The sequence below is a fragment of the Hyla sarda genome, chromosome 1 (genome assembly GCF_029499605.1).
Source record: "Hyla sarda isolate aHylSar1 chromosome 1, aHylSar1.hap1, whole genome shotgun sequence".
Classification (NCBI taxonomy): domain Eukaryota; kingdom Metazoa; phylum Chordata; class Amphibia; order Anura; family Hylidae; genus Hyla; species Hyla sarda.
In genome coordinates this window covers 83,038,829-83,065,501 of record NC_079189.1, presented here as the reverse complement: position 1 = coordinate 83,065,501, position 26,673 = coordinate 83,038,829, and the positions used below count along the sequence as shown (strand labels likewise).

The following is a 26,673-nucleotide window of genomic DNA, read 5'->3' as shown; positions in this document are numbered from 1 at the left end:
GGATATGTTTGCTATGGGATTTTCTCTTATTCTGAACAGTTCCTAAAATGGCAATGGATATTTGGCTTCAGAAAAATCCGGCTCACGGCGCTGATCGACCAATCAGGTAGATTGACTAAAAGAGGATTTATTGACCAGAATGCAATGCGCTTTGCTGCGCATGCGCAGCAAAACACATTGCATTCTGGTCAATAAATCCTCTTTTAGTCAATCTACCTGTTTGGTCGATCAGCGCTGTGTGCCGGATTTTTCTGAAGCCAAATATCCATTGTCGTATATATCCCGGAGGGCAGCAGACGACCTAGCTTAGACACCTTTTCCATTGTTGTGTATGTGACTACACAACCACCCAGGGTGAGCAGTTAATTTATATGTCAATCTCACTCTTTGGGTCCACCGCTGGGATCTCCCTTGATCTCCATGCCGCAGCAGCATTCTATGCTGGGCTGCTTCTCCAGTCTCGGAAATCTTTTGGAAACCTCTGTCCAAGACTGGAGATGTGACGTCATGGCATGCCCTCTCGTGAGGTCATAGACATGAATGGAGGTGGTGTGATGGCTGTCACGCCCACTCCCATGGTCTTGTATTGAGGGGGCAGCGTGTGATGTCATGAGGGGAGGGGCCGTGATGTCACGATTCTCCGGCCCCTGTATCGCTTGTCATCAGGCACGAAGTTTGCTCCGTACAGCAGATGACAGGGGGCTCTGCAGGAGAGATCGCGGAAGTTCCCAGCGGCGGGATCCCCGCGATCAGACATCTTATTCCCTATCCTTTGGATAGGGCATAAGATGTCTAGGGTCGGAGTACCCCTTTAAAGTCACAATTTCATTTATGCATTTTTGTTATTTCCTCTTCATCTTCACTTTTCAATTTTTTAATCTTTAGACCCATATGAGTGCTTGTTTTTTGCACGACCAATTGTACTTCATAATGACACATTTCAATTTACCAAAAAATGTACGGCGCGGCAATTTTTTTTTTTATTTGTGTGAGGAAATTGATAAGAAAACAACAATTTTGCAACTTGGGAGTGTTTCGTTTTTACTTTGTATACTTTACAATAAAACTGTTTTCTTTCTTCTGTGGGTCAATATGATTAAAACTATACCCATGTGATATGCTATACTCTATTATTGTACTGCTTTTAGACAAAACTCAAACTTTTTAAACAAAATTTGTATGTTTAAGATTGTCCTATTCAGACCGTTCTCATTTTAACGTTCTCATTTTTTCATATGCAGGGCTGTATGAGGGCTCATTTTTTGCACCGTGTTCCATAGGCTTTATTGGTAACACCTTTATGTGTATTAAATGCATGTATGTGACTTTGTGATCACTTTTTATTTTTTGGGGGGATTTGATGTGACTAAAAGGAGCAATTTTGATTTACATTTTTTTTACCTTTATGTTGTTCCTCATATGGGACCATTAACATTTTATTTGTAATAGTATGAACACGGTATTAAACCAAAATGAGTTTTTTTTCCCCCCACCTTCTGAGAAGGAGGCCATGGCTTTCCAACAGCAAACACTTGCCGAACCACTGTGTCCTTTCTCTGGCAAATACCATTAACCCAGACCTCATGGACTTTTGGGTCACCAGATTGGGAGTTCTGTCTTGTTCACCCTCCACTGTAGTATCAGAGAGAGTATTTAGCACATTTGTTCAAAAAAATTAGTCTTAGACCAGTGAGGATATTAAAACTCCTGTGCCTGATGCCACTAACTAGATATGCCATTGCTGCAGTTCTACTACCAAAACCCCTGTTGTCTACTGGTTATTAACCCCTTAAGGACCAGGCCAATTTTCACTGTAGGACCAGAGCGTTTTTTGCACATCTGACCACTTTCACTCTATGCATTAATAACTCTGGGATGCTTTTAGCTATCATTCTGATTCCGAGATTGTTTTTTCATGAAATATTCTACTTTATGGTTTTGGTCAAATTTTGTCGATACTTGCACCATTTCTTAGTGAAAAATTCAAAAATTTTATGAAAAAATTGAAAATATTGCATTTTTCGAACCTTGAAGCTCTCTGCATGTAAGGAAAATAAACATTCTAAATAAATTATATTTTGATTCACATATACAATTTGTCTACTTTATGTTTGCATCATAAAGCTGACATGTTTTTACTTTTGGAAGACATCAGAAGGCTTCAAAGTTCAGCAGCAATTTTCCAATTTTTCACCAAATTTTCAAAATCGGAATTTTTCATGGACCAGTTCAGGTTTGAAGTTGATTTGAAGGGCCTTCATATTAGAAATACCCCACAAATGACCCCATTATAAAAACGGCACCCCTCAAAGTATTCAAAATGACATTCAGTAGGTGTGTTAACCCTTTAGGTGTTTCACAGGAATAGCAGCAAAGTGAAAATTCTAAATCTTAATGTTCTTGTAGACCCAGCTTTTGAATTTTTACAAGAGGTAAAAGGAAAAAAAATCCTCTCAAAATGTGTAACCCAATTTCTCTCGAGTAAGAAAATACCTCATATGTGTATATCAAGTGTTCGGCGGGTGCTGTAGAGGGCTCAGAAGGGAGGGAGCGACAATTTTGGAGAGTGAGTTTTTCTGAAATTGTTTTTGGGGGGTATGTCACATTTAGGAAGCCCCTATGGTGCCAGAACAGCAAAAAAAAACAAACAAACAAACACATGGCATACTATTTTGGAAACTACACCTCTCAAGGAATGTAACGAGGGGTACAGGGAGCCTTAACACCTCACAGGTATTTCACGACTTTTTGTTATAGTCTGTTGTGTAAATAAAAAATGAAAAAAAAATATTTTTTTCACTAAAATGCTGGTTTTTCCCCAAATGTTACATTTTTACAAGGGGTAATAGGAGAAAATTACCCCCAAAATTCATAACCCCATTTCTTCTGAGTATGGAAATACCCCATGTGCGGACGTCAAGTGCTCTGTTGGCGCACTACAATGCTTAGAAGTGAAGGAGCGCCATTAAGCTTTTGAAAAGGGAATTTGTTTGGAATGGAAGTCAGGTGCCATGTGCATTTACAAAGCCCCCTGTGGTGCCAGAACAGTGGACCCCCCCCCCACATGTGACACCATTTTGGAAACTACACCCCTCACAGAATTTAGTAAGGGGTGCAGTGAGTATTTACACCCCACTGGCATTTGTCAGATTTTTGGAACAGTGGGCTGTGCAAATGAAAAATTACAATTTTCATTTTCACGGATCACTGTTCCAAAAATCTGTCAGACCCCTGTGGGGCGTAAATGCTCACTGTACCCCTTATTACATTACATGAGGGGTGTAGTTTCCAAAATGGGGTCACATGTGGGTATTTATTTTTTTGCATTTATGTCAGAACCTCTGTAAAATCAGCCACCCCTGTGCAAATCACCAATTTAGGCCTCAAATGTACATAGTGCGCTCTCACTCCTGAGCATTGTTGTGCGCTTGCAGAGCATTTTACGCACACATATGTGGTATATCCGTACTCAGGAGAAATTGCGTTACAATTTATTTATTTTTTTTCCTTTTACCTCTTGTGAAAATAAAAAGTAAAGGACAACACCAGCATGTTAGTGTAAACATTTTTTTTTTTTTACACTAACAGGCTGGTGTAGACCCCAACTTTTCTTTTTCATAAGGGGTAAAAGGAGAAAAAGCCCCCAAAATTTGTAGTGCAATACCCCTTATGTGGCCCTAAACTGTTTCCTTGAAATATGACAGGGCTCTGAAGTGAGAGAGTGCCATGCGCATTTGAGGACTATATTAGGGATTGCATAGGGGTGGACATAGGGGTATTCTACGCCAGTGATTCCCAAACAGGGTACCTTCAGTTGTTGCTAAACTCCCAGCATGCCTGGCCAGTCAGTGGCTGTCCGGAAATGCTGGAAGCTGTTGCAACAGCTGGAGGCTCCGTTTTGGAAACACTGCCGTACAATAAGTTTTTCATTTTTATTGGGGGGGGGGGGGGGACAGTGTAAGGGGGTGTATATGTTGTGTTTTACCCTTTATTATGTGTTAGTGTAGTGTTTTTAGGGTACATTCACACTGGCGGCGGTTTACAGTGAGCTTACCGCTAGGAGTATGCGCTGCAGCGAAAAATTTGCCGCAGCTCATACTTGAAGCAGGAAACTTACTGTAAACCTGCCTGTGTGAATGTACCCTGTACATTCACACGGGGGGGGGGGGGGGTGCAAACCTCCAGCTGTTTCAAAACTACAACTCCCAGCATGCACTGACAGACAGTGCATGCTGGGAGTTGTACTTTTGCCGAAGGGCATCCTGGGAGATGTAGTTATGCAACAGCTGGAGGTACACAACTACAACTCCCAGCATGCCGAGACAGCTGTTTGCTGTTAGGGCATGCAGGGATTTGCAGTTTTGCAACATCTGGAGGGCTACAATTTAGAGATCTCCAAACTGTGGACCTCCAGCTACAAATCCCAGCATGCCCTGACAGCAAACTGCTGTTTGGGCATGCTAGGAGTTGCAGTTTTGCAACATCTGGAGGGCCACAGTTAGAGATCACTGCCAGTGATCTCCAAACTGGGGCCCTCCAGCTGTTGCGAAACTACAAATCCCTGCATTCCCTAACAGCTGTCTGGTATAGTGGTCTCAAACTGTACCCTCCAGATGTTGCTAGGCAACTTACCTGCTTTCGTCGGATCCAGGGAGCCAGCCGCACGACATCGCCGGACTCCGATCTCCACCACCGATGGTCGCCCGCAGCCTCGCCCGCGGGGTAAGTGGACGTTGGCGCCGGTCCTCTGTCGGTTCCCCGTTCTGCCCCTCCTATTGTGGGTGGGCAGAACGGGGGAACCGAAAGTAAAGCCCCCCGCCCCCCGATCTGCTATTGGTGGTCGCGTTTAGACCACCAATAGCAGGGATAGGAGGGGTGGCACCCCTACCACCTCACTCCTATGCCTTCAGGGGGATCGTGGGTGTCATGGACAACCACGATCCCCGTTATACTCTGGGTCACTGGGTCACCATAGACCTGTATGACTCGGAATAGCCGCAAATTGCAAGTGTGAATTCACTTGCGATTTGCGGCGATTGCCGACATGGGGGGGGGGGGGGGGGTGTCTGATGACCCCCTGGGATTTGCGCGGGGTGGCTGCTGATAGATATCAGCAGTCACCCCCATCTGGTCCCGGCCCGGCGCGTGGCAGAGACCGAAATTCCCACGGGCGTACAGGTACGCCCTTGGTCCTTAAGTACCAGGGTGCAAAGGCGTACCTGTACGCCCTTGGTCCTTAAGGGGTTAAGTCCACATCAGTTCACTACTCCTGCTGCCGCCTTTTACCACTGGACCTGCATATCTACAGATTCCCTCTCCTGTCTTTTTTTTTACACTGTGCCGCAGCTGAAGCAGTTATTTCTGCCATCACCCTAGCTGGTGCTAGAACTGCCAGGCCTACACAACTAGATATTTCATATATGTTATCTTCAAAAATGTCAGATAATTGGGCTTGGTAAATACTTATCAACTTGTATATAGTAAATTAGCACTCATAATAGGCAATAATATGCTTGTGTGAAATCAAGGTTCTTATCAAGGAATGTTAGGGCTCTGCCCCCCCTCTGTCGGTCCTGCTGGCCCTTCTTCTCACGTTGCGGGGCTCGCTCGCTTGCAAACCCTGCTCTGTTCCTTTTCTCCTGCCCGTCTCTGCTGGCACGTGCGTTTCTGCCTCCTAGGATGCGTGTGCTCCGACTTTTCTGAATTTAAAGGGGCAGTGCATCAATAATTGTTGCATGTCCCAAACCTACCCGATTTAGTTCTGGCACTTCCTCTTGTTCCCTGCTGGATCTTTGTGCCCTAATTGCCAAGAGAAAGCGTTTAAATTGTGTCTTGCCTTGCCGTGTATCTGATTCCATGCTATGTTTACTGACCTTGCTCCTGTGCCACCTGCATTCTGACCTCCCGCTATGTGACCTAACCTTGTTTCATTGCTGCTTGCCCTGACTTCCTGCGAGTCCTGACTACGTCTTTGCCTCATCCTTCCTGTGCCTCGTTATACAGCTGACACCCATAGCAGTCATCATGGGGTCATTACAGCACAGTGCATATGGGTTGAGCCCATGCTAATGTATTTATGGCATGGAGAGAATACAGAAGTTGCTTTCACCGCTTCTGTCTTCTTGTGCTCACATACATATCACTCAATGAGGACTGCGTGTGTATATCTATTGGTCCTGGTGGTCATGTGACTAGTCACTGATTGTGTAATGAGAAGGATGTTGGAGGCAGGAGGCTAACTAGGCTGTAACAGTGACAATGGTATTTGAAATAGGGCAGAATGCACCATTAGTTCTTATCCAATAACCCTATATGAGACATTTAATACATCAAAATTTATGGTACATAATGAGAAACACCAAACAAGTCTACTTATCGGTAGCACGGCGAAAATTAACATGAATGCCAGCAGTACCCACACACCCTCTCCTTTTTATTTTTTGGGCCAATCACAGTACTGCACTTATTCCTTTCTGCTATGCTATGACAGGATGACATAGTGGTAATAACAGTGCACTGGACTGAACAGTCTAGATGCCATATTGGTGGATAAGGGTGATAAATACACTGTTTTTTTCAAGATGCTATATGAGCAGAAAAGTAAGAAACAGCTGCACCACAGCAAGGAAGGGGTTAAACTAAGGACTGAACTGCTGTTGCTACTGCTGATGATAACAATAATGATGATGACACAAGGTAGGTGGTAGGGGAAGGTTGCATTCAGTAGGCAACACTGTGTACATACAGTAGTACTATCACTGGTATTTACACAAGGGACAGCATTCCAGAACTTTATTGGCAGTCAGAGATTAGAGAAAGCATTAATTTACCTTGTATTTACACCATGGACCCTCTAGAGGAGGCAGGAGGGCTCACAGATTGCAGGTACACAGTTCAGACTCTCAAAAGCGAAAGCTCGCCTCGCTTACTGTGTTGTTGCCTCTGTTACCTGAGACTGACTGAGCCTAACAACAGTCAGTGAACAGAAGGGAGACATCAAGTAGCCACAATTTCAGATCCTATCTGGGGTAAGTAATCTTTGATAAAAAAAAATATTTAAGGAATCACACAGGCTATCAAATGAGTTGTTTGAAAGGACAGTGACAATTTAAAAGGAATGTGTCATAAAATATAACATTGTTTTAATCAAGTTTTATGTTAAACAAAACTAAGCTGAGACCTCCTGTTCTGCACAGATCACTTCCCAAGAATGCCTTTCTTCTCATCACAGACAGGATTGCAGTGAAAGGGGACACCAGTAGAGAGATAACACTGGATCCACCACCATTCACAGCAGAAATCAGCACCCCCGATGTAGAATGACCTTTGAAAAGGTCAAAGAAAATGCCCAGAAGCATCTCTAATTCATCTAAATGCAGGCTCCTGTCCTGCTATAAAGCATGTCTCTAAATAATAAGACAGGCCAATCAAGATGGCAGCCCACATAATAAGGTACAAAATATCAAATAAAAATTACAGAACATAAACAGATTAGAAAAAAACATGTTTCTGCCTCTAATAAAAAATATAATCTAGGTGGCACATTCCCTTTAAGACTATTTTCAGATGATTGTCCAGCAGCTGTAACTTTACTTTCTCCTGAGGAAGATCAATACAATGAAAGTACCTTGAACGTTGGTAGAACTGGTACAGCTTTTGTTTCAAGATAATCAAAATTTGGTCAGTAGTCACTGTCCCTATTTTGTTGGTCTGTTATTCACAGACGTTTGCTTGTTAGCTTAATTTTTTTCTTTGGTACTTTTGCAGGTGGACTGGTATATGTTTACTTTGGTACTTTCTTTTACTTGTACTTGAATAAGACATTTGTAGATATTGACTAACTTTCTGTTACCCTAGCTCTGTGATCACTGACAAAGAACTTCACCTTGGTAAATGTGTAGAACTTTCCACCACTTACTTCTTATGCCCAATGCTAAGACACCTCATCCTAGGTGCATCTAGAAGAAGCTCCGCAGCTTAATGATGTGTTACCGGATCAGCACCAGAAACAAGTGACTCTCTCTAATGCTGTTTCTTTCTTTCTTAAGCTTCTTCAGCTGTGAGTATATATACACACAGTTATAACTCCCTTAGTGGACACCTCCCAATATCGGACACCTCCCAATAGCATAGTCCCAAAAGACTTAGGGGGAGATTTATCAAAACCTGTGCAAAGAAAAAGTTGCCCAGTTGCCCATAGCAACCAATCAGACCCCTTCTTTCATTTTGCAGAGGCCTTGTTAAAAATGAAAGAATCAAGCTGATTGGTTGCTATGGGCAACTGGACAACTTTTCCTTTGGACAGGTTTTGATAAATCTCCCCCTTAATTTATACCCTCCGAATAGCAGGCACTCCTAATAGCAGACACAGACACACTTGTGCGGACGTGTGAGCTTCCCAATAGCTGACAACCGGGCTTATCTGCCAGTCCTACCTTGTGTCCTGCTACACTAAAATGTACTCGCCCACATGTGGAAATGGACCAACCTGCTAAAAGAGTGTTGGGCAGCTGGCCGCCGCTTTAGACAGAGGGGAGTGGATGTAGTAAGAAGGGTACAGTAGGAAAGAGGGTAGATCATAGGGAAAGGATGCTGAAAGCTCAGTGTGTGTGCAAATGCTGTGCTTCACTTTCAGCAGTAACGACATCAACAATCGGGTGAGGAAGAAAAACAAAGGTCAACCATGGCCCCCCATGAACGCAATTAATGCTTAAGAAGAAGGTAGATGTTATTCGAGAAAGTGAAGGCGAAAGAATAATAAATCATAACTTTTCCAAAATAATTGTTTAAGTTGTTGAGTTTTCCTTTCAAATACTTATTACAGTGCAAAATTATTTCTTTATAATTTTGCATTTTATTGTGTTTTATAGGTAATAACACTGTGGAGTGAGTATAGTATTCGATTATTTAGAAAGATTTTTAAGCCTTTTTTTCTTCCCAATAGCAGACAGTGTCCACTATTGGGAGATTTTACTGTATATATTTGCAGCAGGACTATTTAGGCAGATTGTCTTGAATTCTGATTGTAGAAAGGACTAGGAAATTGTGGCCTATTTGACCAAAGATCAGGGCTAGACTCACTACCGAAAGACATATTGGATCCACCTCTAATCCCGGGCTATGGGGGTGGAGTGGTAAATCTCCTGCATCCATTGGACAGGAGCTCCCTTCACATTTTATGTAAAGGCAATGCATCATAGTTTTGGATAACCCTTACCCACTGTACCACAACAAAAAATGTGGTCTCAAATGGCTGCAGGTGCTCAACCCCAAATGCAGTTGTGCATTTATACTGGGGGAGCAGATCCTGCCCTTGTAGTCCGTTGCTAGGGGCGATCCCCAGCATAAAAATGCATACAATGGAGGATGCCTGCAGCGGACTACAAGTGCCACAATAGAATTCTACACCAGATAAACGGTGTGGATGTGTAACAATTAGAATACAATACAGAAATTTAGATGCACTACTGTGGTAGATGTATACAATGACATTGGCTATCCCTCAACACTGATGTTAAAATTGAGACATTCGCCAGTGTATCCTTATATGAAGGACATACCAGAACCCGCACACCAATGCCAAGGTTTCTCAAGTGGCACGGGACCTAACGCTAACCTACCTGTGCGTGAAAAGCAAAAACCAGGGGCCAGTGGGCAATTACAGTAGCACTAGGCCGACATGCAGTCTTCTCCCAGTTACCTCCAGCGTGACTGAGCACACATACAATGGGAGGAGGGAGAGACAGGCTACAAGCCCCACCCAAGTTGACTGATATAGGTGCATGGCCTCACAGGTGCAACCTTAATGCTGCCTGGAAAATGTTCAAGGCGCATTAACATATGGAGTTTACACACCTCCATGTATAAATTTACAAACAACAACAAAAAACGTGGTCTCAAATGGCTGGAGGTGCTCAACCTCAAATGCAGTTGTGCACATCTACCACAGTAGTGCACCTAAATTTCTGTACTGTAGTATTCTAATTGTTACACATCCACACTGTTTATCTGGTGCAGGATTCTATTGTGGCACTTGTAGTCCGCTGCAGGCATCCTCCATTGTATGCATTTTTATGCTGGGGATCGCCCCTAGCAACGGACTACAAGGGCAGGATCTGCTCCCCCAGTATAAATGCACAACTGCAATTGGGGTTGAGCACCTCCAGCCATTTGAGACCACGTTTTTTGTTGTTGTTTAAAAATGTATACTTGGAGGTGTGTAAACTCCATATGTTAATGCGCCTTGAACATTTTCCAGGCAGCATTAAGGTTGCACCTGTGAGGCCATGCACCTATATCAGCCAACTTGGGTGGGGCTTGTAGCCTCTCTCCCTCCTCCCATTGTATGTGTGTTCAGTCATGCTGGAGGGAACTGGGAGCAGGCTGCATGTCGGCCTAGTGCTGCTGTAATTGCCCACTGGCCCCTGGTTTTTGCTTTTCACGCACAGGTAGGTTAGCGTTAGGTCCCGTGCCACTTGAGAAACCTTGTCGTTGGTGTGCGGGCTCTGGTATGTCCTTCATATAAGGATACACTGACGAATGTCTCAATTTTAACATCAGTGTTAAGGGATAGCCAATGTCATTGTATACATCTACCACAGTAGTGCACCTAAATTTCTGTATTGTACTTACCCACTGTACGCAAGAAACTCAGTATATGCATGTTTTCTCATAGAAATACAAGAAAATATATATGTGTTAAAAACACAGTTATATAGACCTTTCAACACACATTTTACTGTGCATAAACTACAGCCACCTGAGTAAAGTTTGGCATAGCAGTTGGTATAGCTGTGCTGGGCAAACACAGGGTCATTAGACCTGTAGGTGGGCCGGGACTTGCAGCCGTAATATGTAGTAAAAAATGCAGGGTCTATTCACACGTACAGTATCCTGCACAGATTTCATGCGCAGGATTTGAAGCTGTGTTCAGTCATTTAGTTGACATTGAAATCTGCAGTATAAAATCGTGCACATCAAATCTGCACAGAATACTGTACGTGTGAATAGACCATTATGATGCTCATCTGAAACCAGCTCTAGGCTGGGTTCACACGTTGCGGCTGCTTGATGGTAGTGCATGCTGGGGGATGCTGTGTAGCTAAACCACAAGCCAACTGTCATTGTTTCACAATTAGGACAGATGAAGCTCATAAAAACTATTTTATATCAATTTGTGATAGACCTTTACCAGTTTGGCTGTGTGGTTCTTGGTCACGAAGAACACTATAACCCGTAGCCATGATGTGTACATCCAGCCTTAGGGTAGGCCCACACGTGTCGTTTTCCTGCATATTTACTGCTGCGTATTTTCCTACTCAAGTCAATGGGAAGCGAATTAGGCAACGGATTTTGATACCCATTGACTTCAATGGGTAGGAAAATACGCAGCAGCAAATATGCAGCAAAATATGGCACTTGTGACCCTACCCTTAGATTATATTCACATGCAGTACAGAATTTTCAGCGATTATCCCATTCATCTAAATGAGGTTTACAGAAATCCATGTGCTTGCTGACAAAATAGCTCCATTCAGATTAACCTATTAAAGACTGAACATATGCCATATTTAAGGCGATTTTTATTCCAGCCTGACACCTTTATACAGCAGGGCTAATATAAGGTGCTACAGGTCTTGCGATTTATGTGTAAAACATTAAAAGATCTGTATCAACCTCAACAATATATTATTTAATTATTATTTATCCTGTATGTCCCAGAAAATGGAAAAGAAAAAGATCAAAAAGTCAATCAAAAAGGAACCCTGTGGTGATGCAAATTAATTCTGTTTCAAAAGTGTTTATATTATGCCAAAGTAGTGATATATATACATTTGTCATCAATGTAGTCATAATTACTCAGAAAATTAGGTTATAATGTAATTTTTACTGTACAGTGAACAACATTGATAAGTGAAAAAAAATAAAATAAATGACAAAATCACATCTTTTTGCATGTCCCCTGAAAAAGGGTTAGTAAATGTTAACTAATATAAAGTTCACAATGGTGCTATTAAAATGTATAACTTGTCCTGCAAAAAAACAAGCCCTCATATGCCTATAATCAAACATTTAAAATATACACCTCTTAAAAAGTGATTATGGAAAAGCGAAGAAATTTGGACATTATGGGCTAATATACATTACAGGGATGGGGTTAAAGGGGTACTCCGGTGAAAACCCTTTTTCTTTTAAATCAACCGGTGCCAGAAAGTTAAACATATTTGTAAATTACTTCTATTAAAAAATCTTAATCCTACCAGTACTAATTAGCTGCTGAATGCTACAGAGGAAATTCCTTTCTTTTTGGAACACTCATGACATCACGAGCACAGTGCTCTCTGCTGACATCTCTGTCCATTTTAGCAACCGTGCATAGCAGATGTATGCTAAGGGCAGCATGGTGGCTCAGTGGTTAGCAGCACTGCTGCCTTGCAGTGCTGGAGCCTTCGGTTCAAATCCCACTAAGGACAACAATAAATAAAGATTTATTATTATTATTATAATGACTTCAGCAAAGAGCACTGTGTTCGTAATGTCATCAGAGAGAATTCCAAAAAAAGAAAAGAATTTCCTCTGTAGAATTCAGCAGCTAATAAGTACAGGAAGGATTAAGATTTTTTAATAGAAGTAATTTACAAATCTAAAAAAAATTGGGGTATGTGCAGCTCACAATATAAATTAATCGAGGCTAAATGGAAAGTATTTACACCAAAAAAATACTAGTACAAAATAATATATAAGGAAAAAAAGGGGGGGTACCAAATGCCTCTAGACTAATACCATAAAATGGTACATGATGATGGAATTACAGAAAAAATAAATAAATCGGACTGTGCTTCACTTTAAATGATGTACAAATTTAATATAAAAAATATTACAAATAAGACATAAAATAAATAATGCAAATCTAATACATAAATGCCTCCTACCACAGGGCCCTTGTGGGGAGGTATGATATTTGAATACAAAGCATATATTAAAAATTTTTTAAATATAGCATGTGAATTACGTTCTACCGCTATCCCAATATATTGCAAACCGACATAGTGTACTTTTGTGCGGTACACTCCGTTCTCATGTGATTTAGAACAGTTCACAAAGTGATATAGTTACCAACTCCTAAGGGTAGTTTTGGCTGGACGTCCGAGAGATGGATATGTGAGGGCTGTGTCCAGCGCTAGCGTGCGCATACGGTGACGGGCCCGGATGCCACAGGCCAAAAAGGTCACCGGTCACGGAGTAATTGCAGGCTCGATGGCAGATGTAGTGGAGGCTGTGTCCAGCGCTGGCATGCGCTTGCGGTGACGGGCCCGGTTGCCGCAGGCCGAAGAGAAGTCACCGGTCACGGAGTGGCTCCGGAGGTGGAGATATACTCGGAGATAGATGGATCTTGCTCCGGAAACAAGGAAAGGAAAGCCTCGTGGAAGATCTCTCGGCGTCTGGTGGAATGGCGGATGAATTACAGCCAGGTGTAAAATCAGCAGATGATGGAGTTGTGTCGGAGGTAAATGATGGCGGTTTGTGGATTGCGGTGGTCATGCGGTAAATATTTCTTTCTCTAGACGCGTTTCAGGGTACTTTATATATGACCCTTTCCTCAGTAGAGATATCTTTAACAGTGAAGCTCAAAGTCCTTTTATACATGTTGCCTGTCTAATTGTTACAGGTGTGTTTCTGTTTAGATCTTCCGCAAATAGCGGAATGGAATGGGAAACATGGGGTTGTTTCATCTTGATAAAGCAGTGTTCACATTTAGAATCAGTATGTATGCGTTCTTATTTAAATATAGTATTATATATATTGTAAACATTGGAATGGTACATATAGCATACAGTAAGATGTACAGATAAAGTGTATAATACTGAGATAGAGATATTGACAAAAATAAAAATAAATAAAAATAATAATAATAATAAATATAAAAATAAAAAATAAAAAATAAATAAATAAAGAATAATAAATGTAAAAATAAGGATGATAATAATATAAAAAAATAAAATATAGAAGTAGCAATAAATGAAAATAAAAATAAGATTAGAAATAAAATAGAAAAATACAAAAAATGGGGTAATAAATAAAAGGATGTAAAATAAATATAAAATAGGTGCATAAGTAAAATAAAATGCTATAGATTTACATGAAAATAATTAGTGTACAGGAAGGTTGAAGGATGGCCAGTCACGCAGAACAAAGATAGAGTGGGTCCGACCCCTCCATGGGGGCCCCCAAGTAAAAAAGGGGGCCTCCATGGGGAGAGCGGGACACACTCTACAGAAATCCAAAAAGTTCAAAATTCGAGTTCAGGCCATTCGGCTCTAGAGAATTAAATTCCTAAATCTTCTGACTTTCAGCCTTAGACATTTTAACAATGAAGCTGCCTCCTCTCCAATCTTTCTTAATAGTTTGTAAGCCTGTGTAGAAGAAGGTAGTAATTTCTTTATTATGAAATTTTGCAAAGTGGGCTGATAAAGGGTGTTTTAGGTTTCCATTTTTTATGTTTGTTAGGTGTTCAGCAATTCTAGTCTTTAATGGTCTTTTTGTTCTCCCAATGTATTGTTTCATACATCCACACTGTATCAAATATAGTACTCCACTTGTGTGGCACGAAATGTGTTCTTTAATGATCCATTTAAAGTCAGTAGTACATGATGAAATTTCTGTCGTTTTTTTAGGGCCCTAAACTTTCATACAGTTGGGGCATATTCCACATCTAAAAAAGCCTTTTGTGTTTAGCCACGTCTCAGACATATTATGAATTTTTATGGGTGGTTTTATACTTGGTGCAATCGTTATCCCCAAATTGGGGGCCTTTTCATATACAATGGGGGCTCGGTCTGGCAGCAATCCTCCTATATCCTTATCTTGTTTAACCATATACCAGTGCTTATTGATGATTTGTTCAATTTTTTTATATTCATAATTATAAGGTAAAATTAATTTAATTGAATGTTCAGTGGATATAGTGTCATTATCTTTTGGTGTAAAAAATGTGGTTCTATCTAGAAGTTTAACATGATTAAGGGGCTGGGTTAAAAGTGTGTCCGGATAATTTTTGTCTTTGAAAAGAGAAGTCATATCTTCTGCTTCTTCCAAAAAAGTATTGTTCGATGTACAGTTACGTTTTAAACGGCGAAACTGTCCTTTAGGGATATTTGTAAGCCAACTAGACAGGTGGCAACTTGTATAGTCGATATAACTGTTTTTCGTAGTAGGTTTCTTATAAGTATTGCAATTTAATCTAGTTTTATCCGGACTCACTTTGATCTCTAAGTCAAGAAAGGTGATAGATTGTGTGCTAATGTGTGAGGTAAAGTTGAGAAAGTGACTATTAGTGTTTAAATTATTAATAAATAATTCTAAATCTGTGATGGACCCATCCCAAATTAAAATAATATCATCAATGTAACGTCTCCAGAGCACCAGATTTGCGCCAAGGTGGGGGGTGATGGTATCCTCTTCCCAAGATGCCATAAACAAATTAGCATAACTTGGCGCAAATCTGGTGCCCATCGCGGTACCGATTAACTGTAAAAAATAATCACCATTAAAGTAGAAATAATTGTGAGTAAGAATAAAATTAATAGCTGTGAGGATAAATTCAATCTGTGGGGGTTTGTGATTGTGTTTGAGTAAAAATTTCTGAGTTGCTGCCAGACCTAAATTGTGACGTATATTTGTATAGAGAGATGATACATCCAGAGTGGCTAAAATATGATTATCAGACCAGTTAAATGATTCAATAATTTTGACAATTTGGGTGGTATCTTTAATATAAGATTTGGTACTTTGTACCATATCTTGTAAAAATTTGTCTACATATTGGGACAGGTTTGAAGTCATAGACCCGATCCCAGATATGATAGGTCTACCCGGAGGGCTAATTAAGCTCTTATGTGTCTTGGGTAGACAGTAAAAAACAGGAAGTCTCTCATGAGTGCTCAAGATGAATTTATATTCGTTGTCATTGAGGATATCTTCCTCTAAAGCTTTTTTACAGATATTTAATAATTGGGCACTGTATTCTGCAGTGGGATCCTTTGTTAATTTTTTATATGTCGTATCATCATTCAACTGTCTTTGACATTCGTTTATATAGTCTTTTGTATTTAAAATCACAATACCTCCCCCCTTGTCGGCGGGACGTATTGTGATTTCATTATTGGCCTGTAGTTCTTGAATTGCTTTCTTTTCTGCAAAATTGATATTAGATTTTTGTTTGTGGCTATATTTTAGTTGTCTAATATCTTTTTCTATTAGATTTTTAAAAGTCACAATATCTGGACCCATCATATTTTTTGGATAGAACCAAGATTGTGGTTTAAGATTCGTGTGTACAAATTCCGTAGGTTTGGATTCATATTGAAAAGGGTGTTTAATGAAGTATTTTTTTAAACAAATAGTTCTAATAAATTTTTCAAGACCGACATATGTGTCGAATTTTTTTAAAGGATAAGATGGAGCAAATTTTAAGCCCTTATTCAACAATTTAGTCTGGGCAGGAGTTAAAGTATGATTACTTAAATTAATAATGACATTGTCTATTGGTGTGGATGTGTCTTTCCTATTTTCTGAGGTGGTTGTGATAGATTTTCTAGTTCTAAATTTTCTTCGTGTCCTCTTTTTTTGGGGGGGGTTCGGTGTTGCAATTGGTTCTATGTGGTTTTTCCCAGGTATGGGATGCATCTCCACTGTTACTGTCTGTGTTCTCTGTGTTGGTTCTGTTGGTTGTGGTCGGTGTGTTTGGTACTGATTGTGTCTGTATGGAGATTGTGGGTATTTTCTCCACTTGGGGGAGTAGTGTTGTGTTTGATAAGTGTAGTGAGATTGGTGATGGTTGGTATAAGGAGGATATTTCTTTCTGGTGTATGGAGATGGGTTTTGTGTGTAATTGAGATTGGTCTGAGGGTGTTCTTCCCCAAAAAAATGTTTTTTATCTGTCAAAGGGGGATATCTGTTCTGAGTATTGATATTGTAAGTGGTTACTTTCTCTGATGTGGCTGATCTAGAAGGTTTAATCGTGGTTTGCCATAAGAGTTTTTTTGTTTTTCTACTGATAATTTCTTCTTCTAATCTATCCAATTTTTTACATAAATATTCTTGTTGTTTAAGATATTCCGGGGATTGGTCATATTGGTCTAGTAGTATTTTGATTTGATTGATTTCATTATCTTGGGTGACTATAAGTTCTTTTCTTCTTTCTATGACCAATCTGACCAGTCCCTTAGAATATTCTTTGAGGGTTTTATCCCATTTGGAATTAAACTGTTCACTTTCTAAGTCCCCCACAGGGGTTTTGTTTAGATATAGACCTTTTGGGATATGGTCTATCTCTAGTAGGTGGGACAAACTTTTGATTTCCCACTGATTTCTTAATCTGCGCGACAAGACATTCTCCAACCTTTTGAAATTTTGAATTGTCTGTAAATCTATACCTTCATCTGGTTTTATAGAATTTTTGTCAATGTTTGAAAATGTAAAATTATCTATTGATTTTTTCTTATTCTCTAAATGTGACCAAATGTTCATCATGAAATAGTGGAGCACGTTCACAAAGGTGTAATAGATTAAATCGAAAAAAAATTGGGGTATGTGCAGCTCACAATATAAATTAATCGAGGCTAAATGGAAAGTATTTACACCAAAAAAATACTAGTACAAAATAATATATAAGGAAAAAAAGGGGGGGTACCAAATGCCTCTAGACTAATACCATAAAATGGTACATGATGATGGAATTACAGAAAAAATAAATAAATCGGACTGTGCTTCACTTTAAATGATGTACAAATTTAATATAAAAAATATTACAAATAAGACATAAAATAAATAATGCAAATCTAATACATAAATGCCTCCTACCACAGGGCCCTTGTGGGGAGGTATGATATTTGAATACAAAGCATATATTAAAAATTTTTTAAATATAGCATGTGAATTACGTTCTACCGCTATCCCAATATATTGCAAACCGACATAGTGTACTTTTGTGCGGTACACTCCGTTCTCATGTGATTTAGAACAGTTCACAAAGTGATATAGTTACCAACTCCTAAGGGTAGTTTTGGCTGGACGTCCGAGAGATGGATATGTGAGGGCTGTGTCCAGCGCTAGCGTGCGCATACGGTGACGGGCCCGGATGCCACAGGCCAAAAAGGTCACCGGTCACGGAGTAATTGCAGGCTCGATGGCAGATGTAGTGGAGGCTGTGTCCAGCGCTGGCATGCGCTTGCGGTGACGGGCCCGGTTGCCGCAGGCCGAAGAGAAGTCACCGGTCACGGAGTGGCTCCGGAGGTGGAGATATACTCGGAGATAGATGGATCTTGCTCCGGAAACAAGGAAAGGAAAGCCTCGTGGAAGATCTCTCGGCGTCTGGTGGAATGGCGGATGAATTACAGCCAGGTGTAAAATCAGCAGATGATGGAGTTGTGTCGGAGGTAAATGATGGCGGTTTGTGGATTGCGGTGGTCATGCGGTAAATATTTCTTTCTCTAGACGCGTTTCAGGGTACTTTATATATGACCCTTTCCTCAGTAGAGATATCTTTAACAGCGAAGCTCAAAGTCCTTTTATACATGTTGCCTGTCTAATTGTTACAGGTGTGTTTCTGTTTAGATCTTCCGCAAATAGCGGAATGGAATGGGAAACATGGGGTTGTTTCATCTTGATAAAGCAGTGTTCACATTTAGAATCAGTATGTATGCGTTCTTATTTAAATATAGTATTATATATATTGTAAACATTGGAATGGTACATATAGCATACAGTAAGATGTACAGATAAAGTGTATAATACTGAGATAGAGATATTGACAAAAATAAAAATAAATAAAAATAATAATAATAATAAATATAAAAATAAAAAATAAAAAATAAATAAATAAAGAATAATAAATGTAAAAATAAGGATGATAATAATATAAAAAAATAAAATATAGAAGTAGCAATAAATGAAAATAAAAATAAGATTAGAAATAAAATAGAAAAATACAAAAAATGGGGTAATAAATAAAAGGATGTAAAATAAATATAAAATAGGTGCATAAGTAAAATAAAATGCTATAGATTTACATGAAAATAATTAGTGTACAGGAAGGTTGAAGGATGGCCAGTCACGCAGAACAAAGATAGAGTGGGTCCGACCCCTCCATGGGGGCCCCCAAGTAAAAAAGGGGGCCTCCATGGGGAGAGCGGGACACACTCTACAGAAATCCAAAAAGTTCAAAATTCGAGTTCAGGCCATTCGGCTCTAGAGAATTAAATTCATAAATCTTCTGACTTTCAGCCTTAGACATTTTAACAATGAAGCTGCCTCCTCTCCAATCTTTCTTAATAGTTTGTAAGCCTGTGTAGAAGAAGGTAGTAATTTCTTTATTATGAAATTTTGCAAAGTGGGCTGATAAAGGGTGTTTTAGGTTTCCATTTTTTATGTTTGTTAGGTGTTCAGCAATTCTAGTCTTTAATGGTCTTTTTGTTCTCCCAATGTATTGTTTCATACATCCACACTGTATCAAATATAGTACTCCACTTGTGTGGCACGAAATGTGTTCTTTAATGATCCATTTAAAGTCAGTAGTACATGATGAAATTTCTGTCGTTTTTTTAGGGCCCTAAACTTTCATACAGTTGGGGCATATTCCACATCTAAAAAAGCCTTTTGTGTTTAGCCACGTCTCAGACATATTATGAATTTTTATGGGTGGTTTTATACTTGGTGCAATCGTTATCCCCAAATTGGGGGCCTTTTCATATACAATGGGGGCTCGGTCTGGCAGCAATCCTCCTATATCCTTATCTTGTTTAACCATATACCAGTGCTTATTGATGATTTGTTCAATTTTTTTATATTCATAATTATAAGGTAAAATTAATTTAATTGAATGTTCAGTGGATATAGTGTCATTATCTTTTGGTGTAAAAAATGTGGTTCTATCTAGAAGTTTAACATGATTAAGGGGCTGGGTTAAAAGTGTGTCCGGATAATTTTTGTCTTTGAAAAGAGAAGTCATATCTTCTGCTTCTTCCAAAAAAGTATTGTTCGATGTACAGTTACGTTTTAAACGGCGAAACTGTCCTTTAGGGATATTTGTAAGCCAACTAGACAGGTGGCAACTTGTATAGTCGATATAACTGTTTTTCGTAGTAGGTTTCTTATAAGTATTGCAATTTAATCTAGTTTTATCCGGACTCACTTTGATCTCTAAGTCAAGAAAGGTGATAGATTGTGTGCTAATGTGTGAGGTAAAGTTGAGAAAGTGACTATTAGTGTTTAAATTATTAATAAATAATTCTAAATCTGTGATGGACCCATCCCAAATTAAAATAATATCATCAATGTAACGTCTCCAGAGCACCAGATTTGCGCCAAGGTGGGGGGTGATGGTATCCTCTTCCCAAGATGCCATAAACAAATTAGCATAACTTGGCGCAAATCTGGTGCCCATCGCGGTACCGATTAACTGTAAAAAATAATCACCATTAAAGTAGAAATAATTGTGAGTAAGAATAAAATTAATAGCTGTGAGGATAAATTCAATCTGTGGGGGTTTGTGATTGTGTTTGAGTAAAAATTTCTGAGTTGCTGCCAGACCTAAATTGTGACGTATATTTGTATAGAGAGATGATACATCCAGAGTGGCTAAAATATGATTATCAGACCAGTTAAATGATTCAATAATTTTGACAATTTGGGTGGTATCTTTAATATAAGATTTGGTACTTTGTACCATATCTTGTAAAAATTTGTCTACATATTGGGACAGGTTTGAAGTCATAGACCCGATCCCAGATATGATAGGTCTACCCGGAGGGCTAATTAAGCTCTTATGTGTCTTGGGTAGACAGTAAAAAACAGGAAGTCTCTCATGAGTGCTCAAGATGAATTTATATTCGTTGTCATTGAGGATATCTTCCTCTAAAGCTTTTTTACAGATATTTAATAATTGGGCACTGTATTCTGCAGTGGGATCCTTTGTTAATTTTTTATATGTCGTATCATCATTCAACTGTCTTTGACATTCGTTTATATAGTCTTTTGTATTTAAAATCACAATACCTCCCCCCTTGTCGGCGGGACGTATTGTGATTTCATTATTGGCCTGTAGTTCTTGAATTGCTTTCTTTTCTGCAAAATTGATATTAGATTTTTGTTTGTGGCTATATTTTAGTTGTCTAATATCTTTTTCTATTAGATTTTTAAAAGTCACAATATCTGGACCCATCATATTTTTTGGATAGAACCAAGATTGTGGTTTAAGATTCGTGTGTACAAATTCCGTAGGTTTGGATTCATATTGAAAAGGGTGTTTAATGAAGTATTTTTTTAAACAAATAGTTCTAATAAATTTTTCAAGACCGACATATGTGTCGAATTTTTTTAAAGGATAAGATGGAGCAAATTTTAAGCCCTTATTCAACAATTTAGTCTGGGCAGGAGTTAAAGTATGATTACTTAAATTAATAATGACATTGTCTATTGGTGTGGATGTGTCTTTCCTATTTTCTGAGGTGGTTGTGATAGATTTTCTAGTTCTAAATTTTCTTCGTGTCCTCTTTTTTTGGGGGGGGTTCGGTGTTGCAATTGGTTCTATGTGGTTTTTCCCAGGTATGGGATGCATCTCCACTGTTACTGTCTGTGTTCTCTGTGTTGGTTCTGTTGGTTGTGGTCGGTGTGTTTGGTACTGATTGTGTCTGTATGGAGATTGTGGGTATTTTCTCCACTTGGGGGAGTAGTGTTGTGTTTGATAAGTGTAGTGAGATTGGTGATGGTTGGTATAAGGAGGATATTTCTTTCTGGTGTATGGAGATGGGTTTTGTGTGTAATTGAGATTGGTCTGAGGGTGTTCTTCCCCAAAAAAATGTTTTTTATCTGTCAAAGGGGGATATCTGTTCTGAGTATTGATATTGTAAGTGGTTACTTTCTCTGATGTGGCTGATCTAGAAGGTTTAATCGTGGTTTGCCATAAGAGTTTTTTTGTTTTTCTACTGATAATTTCTTCTTCTAATCTATCCAATTTTTTACATAAATATTCTTGTTGTTTAAGATATTCCGGGGATTGGTCATATTGGTCTAGTAGTATTTTGATTTGATTGATTTCATTATCTTGGGTGACTATAAGTTCTTTTCTTCTTTCTATGACCAATCTGACCAGTCCCTTAGAATATTCTTTGAGGGTTTTATCCCATTTGGAATTAAACTGTTCACTTTCTAAGTCCCCCGCAGGGGTTTTGTTTAGATATAGACCTTTTGGGATATGGTCTATCTCTAGTAGGTGGGACAAACTTTTGATTTCCCACTGATTTCTTAATCTGCGCGACAAGACATTCTCCAACCTTTTGAAATTTTGAATTGTCTGTAAATCTATACCTTCATCTGGTTTTATAGAATTTTTGTCAATGTTTGAAAATGTAAAATTATCTATTGATTTTTTCTTATTCTCTAAATGTGACCAAATGTTCATCATGAAATAGTGGAGCACGTTCACAAAGGTGTAATAGATTAAATCGAAAAAAAATTGGGGTATGTGCAGCTCACAATATAAATTAATCGAGGCTAAATGGAAAGTATTTACACCAAAAAAATACTAGTACAAAATAATATATAAGGAAAAAAAGGGGGGGTACCAAATGCCTCTAGACTAATACCATAAAATGGTACATGATGATGGAATTACAGAAAAAATAAATAAATCGGACTGTGCTTCACTTTAAATGATGTACAAATTTAATATAAAAAATATTACAAATAAGACATAAAATAAATAATGCAAATCTAATACATAAATGCCTCCTACCACAGGGCCCTTGTGGGGAGGTATGATATTTGAATACAAAGCATATATTAAAAATTTTTTAAATATAGCATGTGAATTACGTTCTACCGCTATCCCAATATATTGCAAACCGACATAGTGTACTTTTGTGCGGTACACTCCGTTCTCATGTGATTTAGAACAGTTCACAAAGTGATATAGTTACCAACTCCTAAGGGTAGTTTTGGCTGGACGTCCGAGAGATGGATATGTGAGGGCTGTGTCCAGCGCTAGCGTGCGCATACGGTGACGGGCCCGGATGCCACAGGCCAAAAAGGTCACCGGTCACGGAGTAATTGCAGGCTCGATGGCAGATGTAGTGGAGGCTGTGTCCAGCGCTGGCATGCGCTTGCGGTGACGGGCCCGGTTGCCGCAGGCCGAAGAGAAGTCACCGGTCACGGAGTGGCTCCGGAGGTGGAGATATACTCGGAGATAGATGGATCTTGCTCCGGAAACAAGGAAAGGAAAGCCTCGTGGAAGATCTCTCGGCGTCTGGTGGAATGGCGGATGAATTACAGCCAGGTGTAAAATCAGCAGATGATGGAGTTGTGTCGGAGGTAAATGATGGCGGTTTGTGGATTGCGGTGGTCATGCGGTAAATATTTCTTTCTCTAGACGCGTTTCAGGGTACTTTATATATGACCCTTTCCTCAGTAGAGATATCTTTAACAGCGAAGCTCAAAGTCCTTTTATACATGTTGCCTGTCTAATTGTTACAGGTGTGTTTCTGTTTAGATCTTCCGCAAATAGCGGAATGGAATGGGAAACATGGGGTTGTTTCATCTTGATAAAGCAGTGTTCACATTTAGAATCAGTATGTATGCGTTCTTATTTAAATATAGTATTATATATATTGTAAACATTGGAATGGTACATATAGCATACAGTAAGATGTACAGATAAAGTGTATAATACTGAGATAGAGATATTGACAAAAATAAAAATAAATAAAAATAATAATAATAATAAATATAAAAATAAAAAATAAATAAATAAAGAATAATAAATGTAAAAATAAGGATGATAATAATATAAAAAAATAAAATATAGAAGTAGAAATAAATGAAAATAAAAATAAGATTAGAAATAAAATAGAAAAATACAAAAAATGGGGTAATAAATAAAAGGATGTAAAATAAATATAAAATAGGTGCATAAGTAAAATAAAATGCTATAGATTTACATGAAAATAATTAGTGTACAGGAAGGTTGAAGGATGGCCAGTCACGCAGAACAAAGATAGAGTGGGTCCGACCCCTCCATGGGGGCCCCCAAGTAAAAAAGGGGGCCTCCATGGGGAGAGCGGGACACACTCTACAGAAATCCAAAAAGTTCAAAATTCGAGTTCAGGCCATTCGGCTCTAGAGAATTAAATTCATAAATCTTCTGACTTTCAGCCTTAGACATTTTAACAATGAAGCTGCCTCCTCTCCAATCTTTCTTAATAGTTTGTAAGCCTGTGTAGAAGAAGGTAGTAATTTCTTTATTATGAAATTTTGCAAAGTGGGCTGATAAAGGGTGTTTTAGGTTTCCATTTTTTATGTTTGTTAGGTGTTCAGCAATTCTAGTCTTTAATGGTCTTTTTGTTCTCCCAATGTATTGTTTCATACATCCACACTGTATCAAATATAGTACTCCACTTGTGTGGCACGAAATGTGTTCTTTAACCCCTTAAGGACGCAGGACGTAAATGTACGTCCTGGTGAGGTGGTACTTAACGCACCAGGACGTACATTTACGTCCTAAGCATAACCGCGGGCATCGGAGCGATGCCCGTGTCATGCGCGGCTGATCCCGGCTGCTGATCGCAGCCAGGGACCCGCCGGCAATGGCCGACGCCCGCGATCTCACGGGCGTCCGCCATTAACCCCTCAGGTGCCGGGATCAATACAGATCCCGGCATCTGCGGCAGTTCGCGATTAAAATGAACGATCGGATCGCCCGCAGCGCTGCTGCGGGGATCCGATCATTCATAACGCCGCACGGAGGTCCCCTCACCTTCCTCCGTGCGGCTCCCGGCGTCTCCTGCTCTGGTCTGTGATCGAGCAGACCAGAGCAGGAGATGACCGATAATACTGATCTGTTCTATGTCCTATACATAGAACAGATCAGTATTAGCAATCATGGTATTGCTATGAATAGTCCCCTATGGGGACTATTCAAGTGTAAAAAAAAATTTAAAAAAATGTAAAAGTAAAAGTAAAAAAAAAGTGAAAAATCCCCTCCCCCAATAAAAAAGTAAAACGTCCGTTTTTTCCTATTTTACCCCCAAAAAGCGTAAAAAACATTTTTTATAGACATATTTGGTATCGCCGCGTGCGTAAATGTCCGAACTATTAAAATAAAATGTTAATGATCCCATACGGTGAATGGCGTGAACGAAAAAAAATTTAAAAAGTCCAAAATTCCTACTTTTTTAATACATTTTATTAAAAAAAAAATTATAAAAAATGTATTAAAAGTTTTTTATGTACAAATGTGGTATCAAAAAAAAGTACAGATCATGGCGCAAAAAATGAGCCCCCATACCGCCGCTTATACGGAAAAATAAAAAAGTTATAGGTCATCAAAATAAAGGGATTATAAACGTACTAATTTGGTTAAAAAGTTTGTGATTTTTTTTAAGCGCAACAATAATATGAAAGTATATAATAATGGGTATCATTTTAATCGTATTGACCCTCAGAATAAAGAACACATGTCATTTTTACCAGAAATTGTACGGCGTGAAAACAAAACCTTCCAAAATTAGCAAAATTGCGTTTTTCGTTTTAATTTCCCCACAAAAATAGTGTTTTTTGGTTGCGCCATACATTTTATGATATAATGAGTGATGTCATTACAAAGGACAACTGGTCGCGCAAAAAACAAGCCCTCATATTAGTCTGTGGATGAAAATATAAAAGAGTTATGATTTTTAGAAGGCGAGGAGGAAAAAATGAAAACGTAAAAATTAAATTGTCTGAGTCCTTAAGGCCAAAATGGGCTGAGTCCTTAAGGGGTTAATGATCCATTTAAAGTCAGTAGTACATGATGAAATTTCTGTCGTTTTTTTAGGGCCCTTCACTTTCATACAGTTGGGGCATATTCCACATCTAAAAAAGCCTTTTGTGTTTAGCCACGTCTCAGACATATTATGAATTTTTATGGGTGGTTTTATACTTGGTGCAATCGTTATCCCCAAATTGGGGGCCTTTTTATATACAATGGGGGCTCGGTCTGGCAGCAATCCTCCTATATCCTTATCTTGTTTAACCATATACCAGTGCTTATTGATGATTTGTTCAATTTTTTTATATTCATAATTATAAGGTAAAATTAATTTAATTGAATGTTCAGTGGATATAGTGTCATTATCTTTTGGTGTAAAAAATGTGGTTCTATCTAGAAGTTTAACATGATTAAGGGACTGGGTTAAAAGTGTGTCCGGATAATTTTTGTCTTTGAAAAGAGAAGTCATATCTTCTGCTTCTTCCAAAAAAGTATTGTTCGATGTACAGTTACGTTTTAAACGGCGAAACTGTCCTAAAAAAACGACAGAAATTTCATCATGTACTACTGACTTTAAATGGATCATTAAAGAACACATTTCGTGCCACACAAGTGGAGTACTATATTTGATACAGTGTGGATGTATGAAACAATACATTGGGAGAACAAAAAGACCATTAAAGACTAGAATTGCTGAACACCTAACAAACATAAAAAATGGAAACCTAAAACACCCTTTATCAGCCCACTTTGCAAAATTTCATAATAAAGAAATTACTACCTTCTTCTACACAGGCTTACAAACTATTAAGAAAGATTGGAGAGGAGGCAGCTTCATTGTTAAAATGTCTAAGGCTGAAAGTCAGAAGATT

At 39.0% G+C, this 26,673-nt stretch overlaps 1 protein-coding gene across 3 annotated transcripts in view; it reads right to left on the bottom strand.

Annotated features, from left to right (window-relative positions):
* KLF3 (KLF transcription factor 3) overlaps positions 1–26,673 on the bottom strand; it is a 140,668-nt gene that overhangs the window by 74,632 nt on the left and 39,363 nt on the right. For 2 of the 3 annotated variants that reach the window (XM_056556600.1, XM_056556609.1), the window contains exon 1: positions 7,919–7,986. The exons of the other annotated variant lie outside the window; for it this stretch is intronic. In XM_056556600.1, the coding sequence (XP_056412575.1) occupies positions 7,919–7,947 (29 nt within the window). In that variant the 5' untranslated portion in view covers positions 7,948–7,986. Of the gene's footprint in view, positions 1–7,918; positions 7,987–26,673 lie in introns of those variants that run through there. 3 annotated transcript variants of the gene reach the window in all.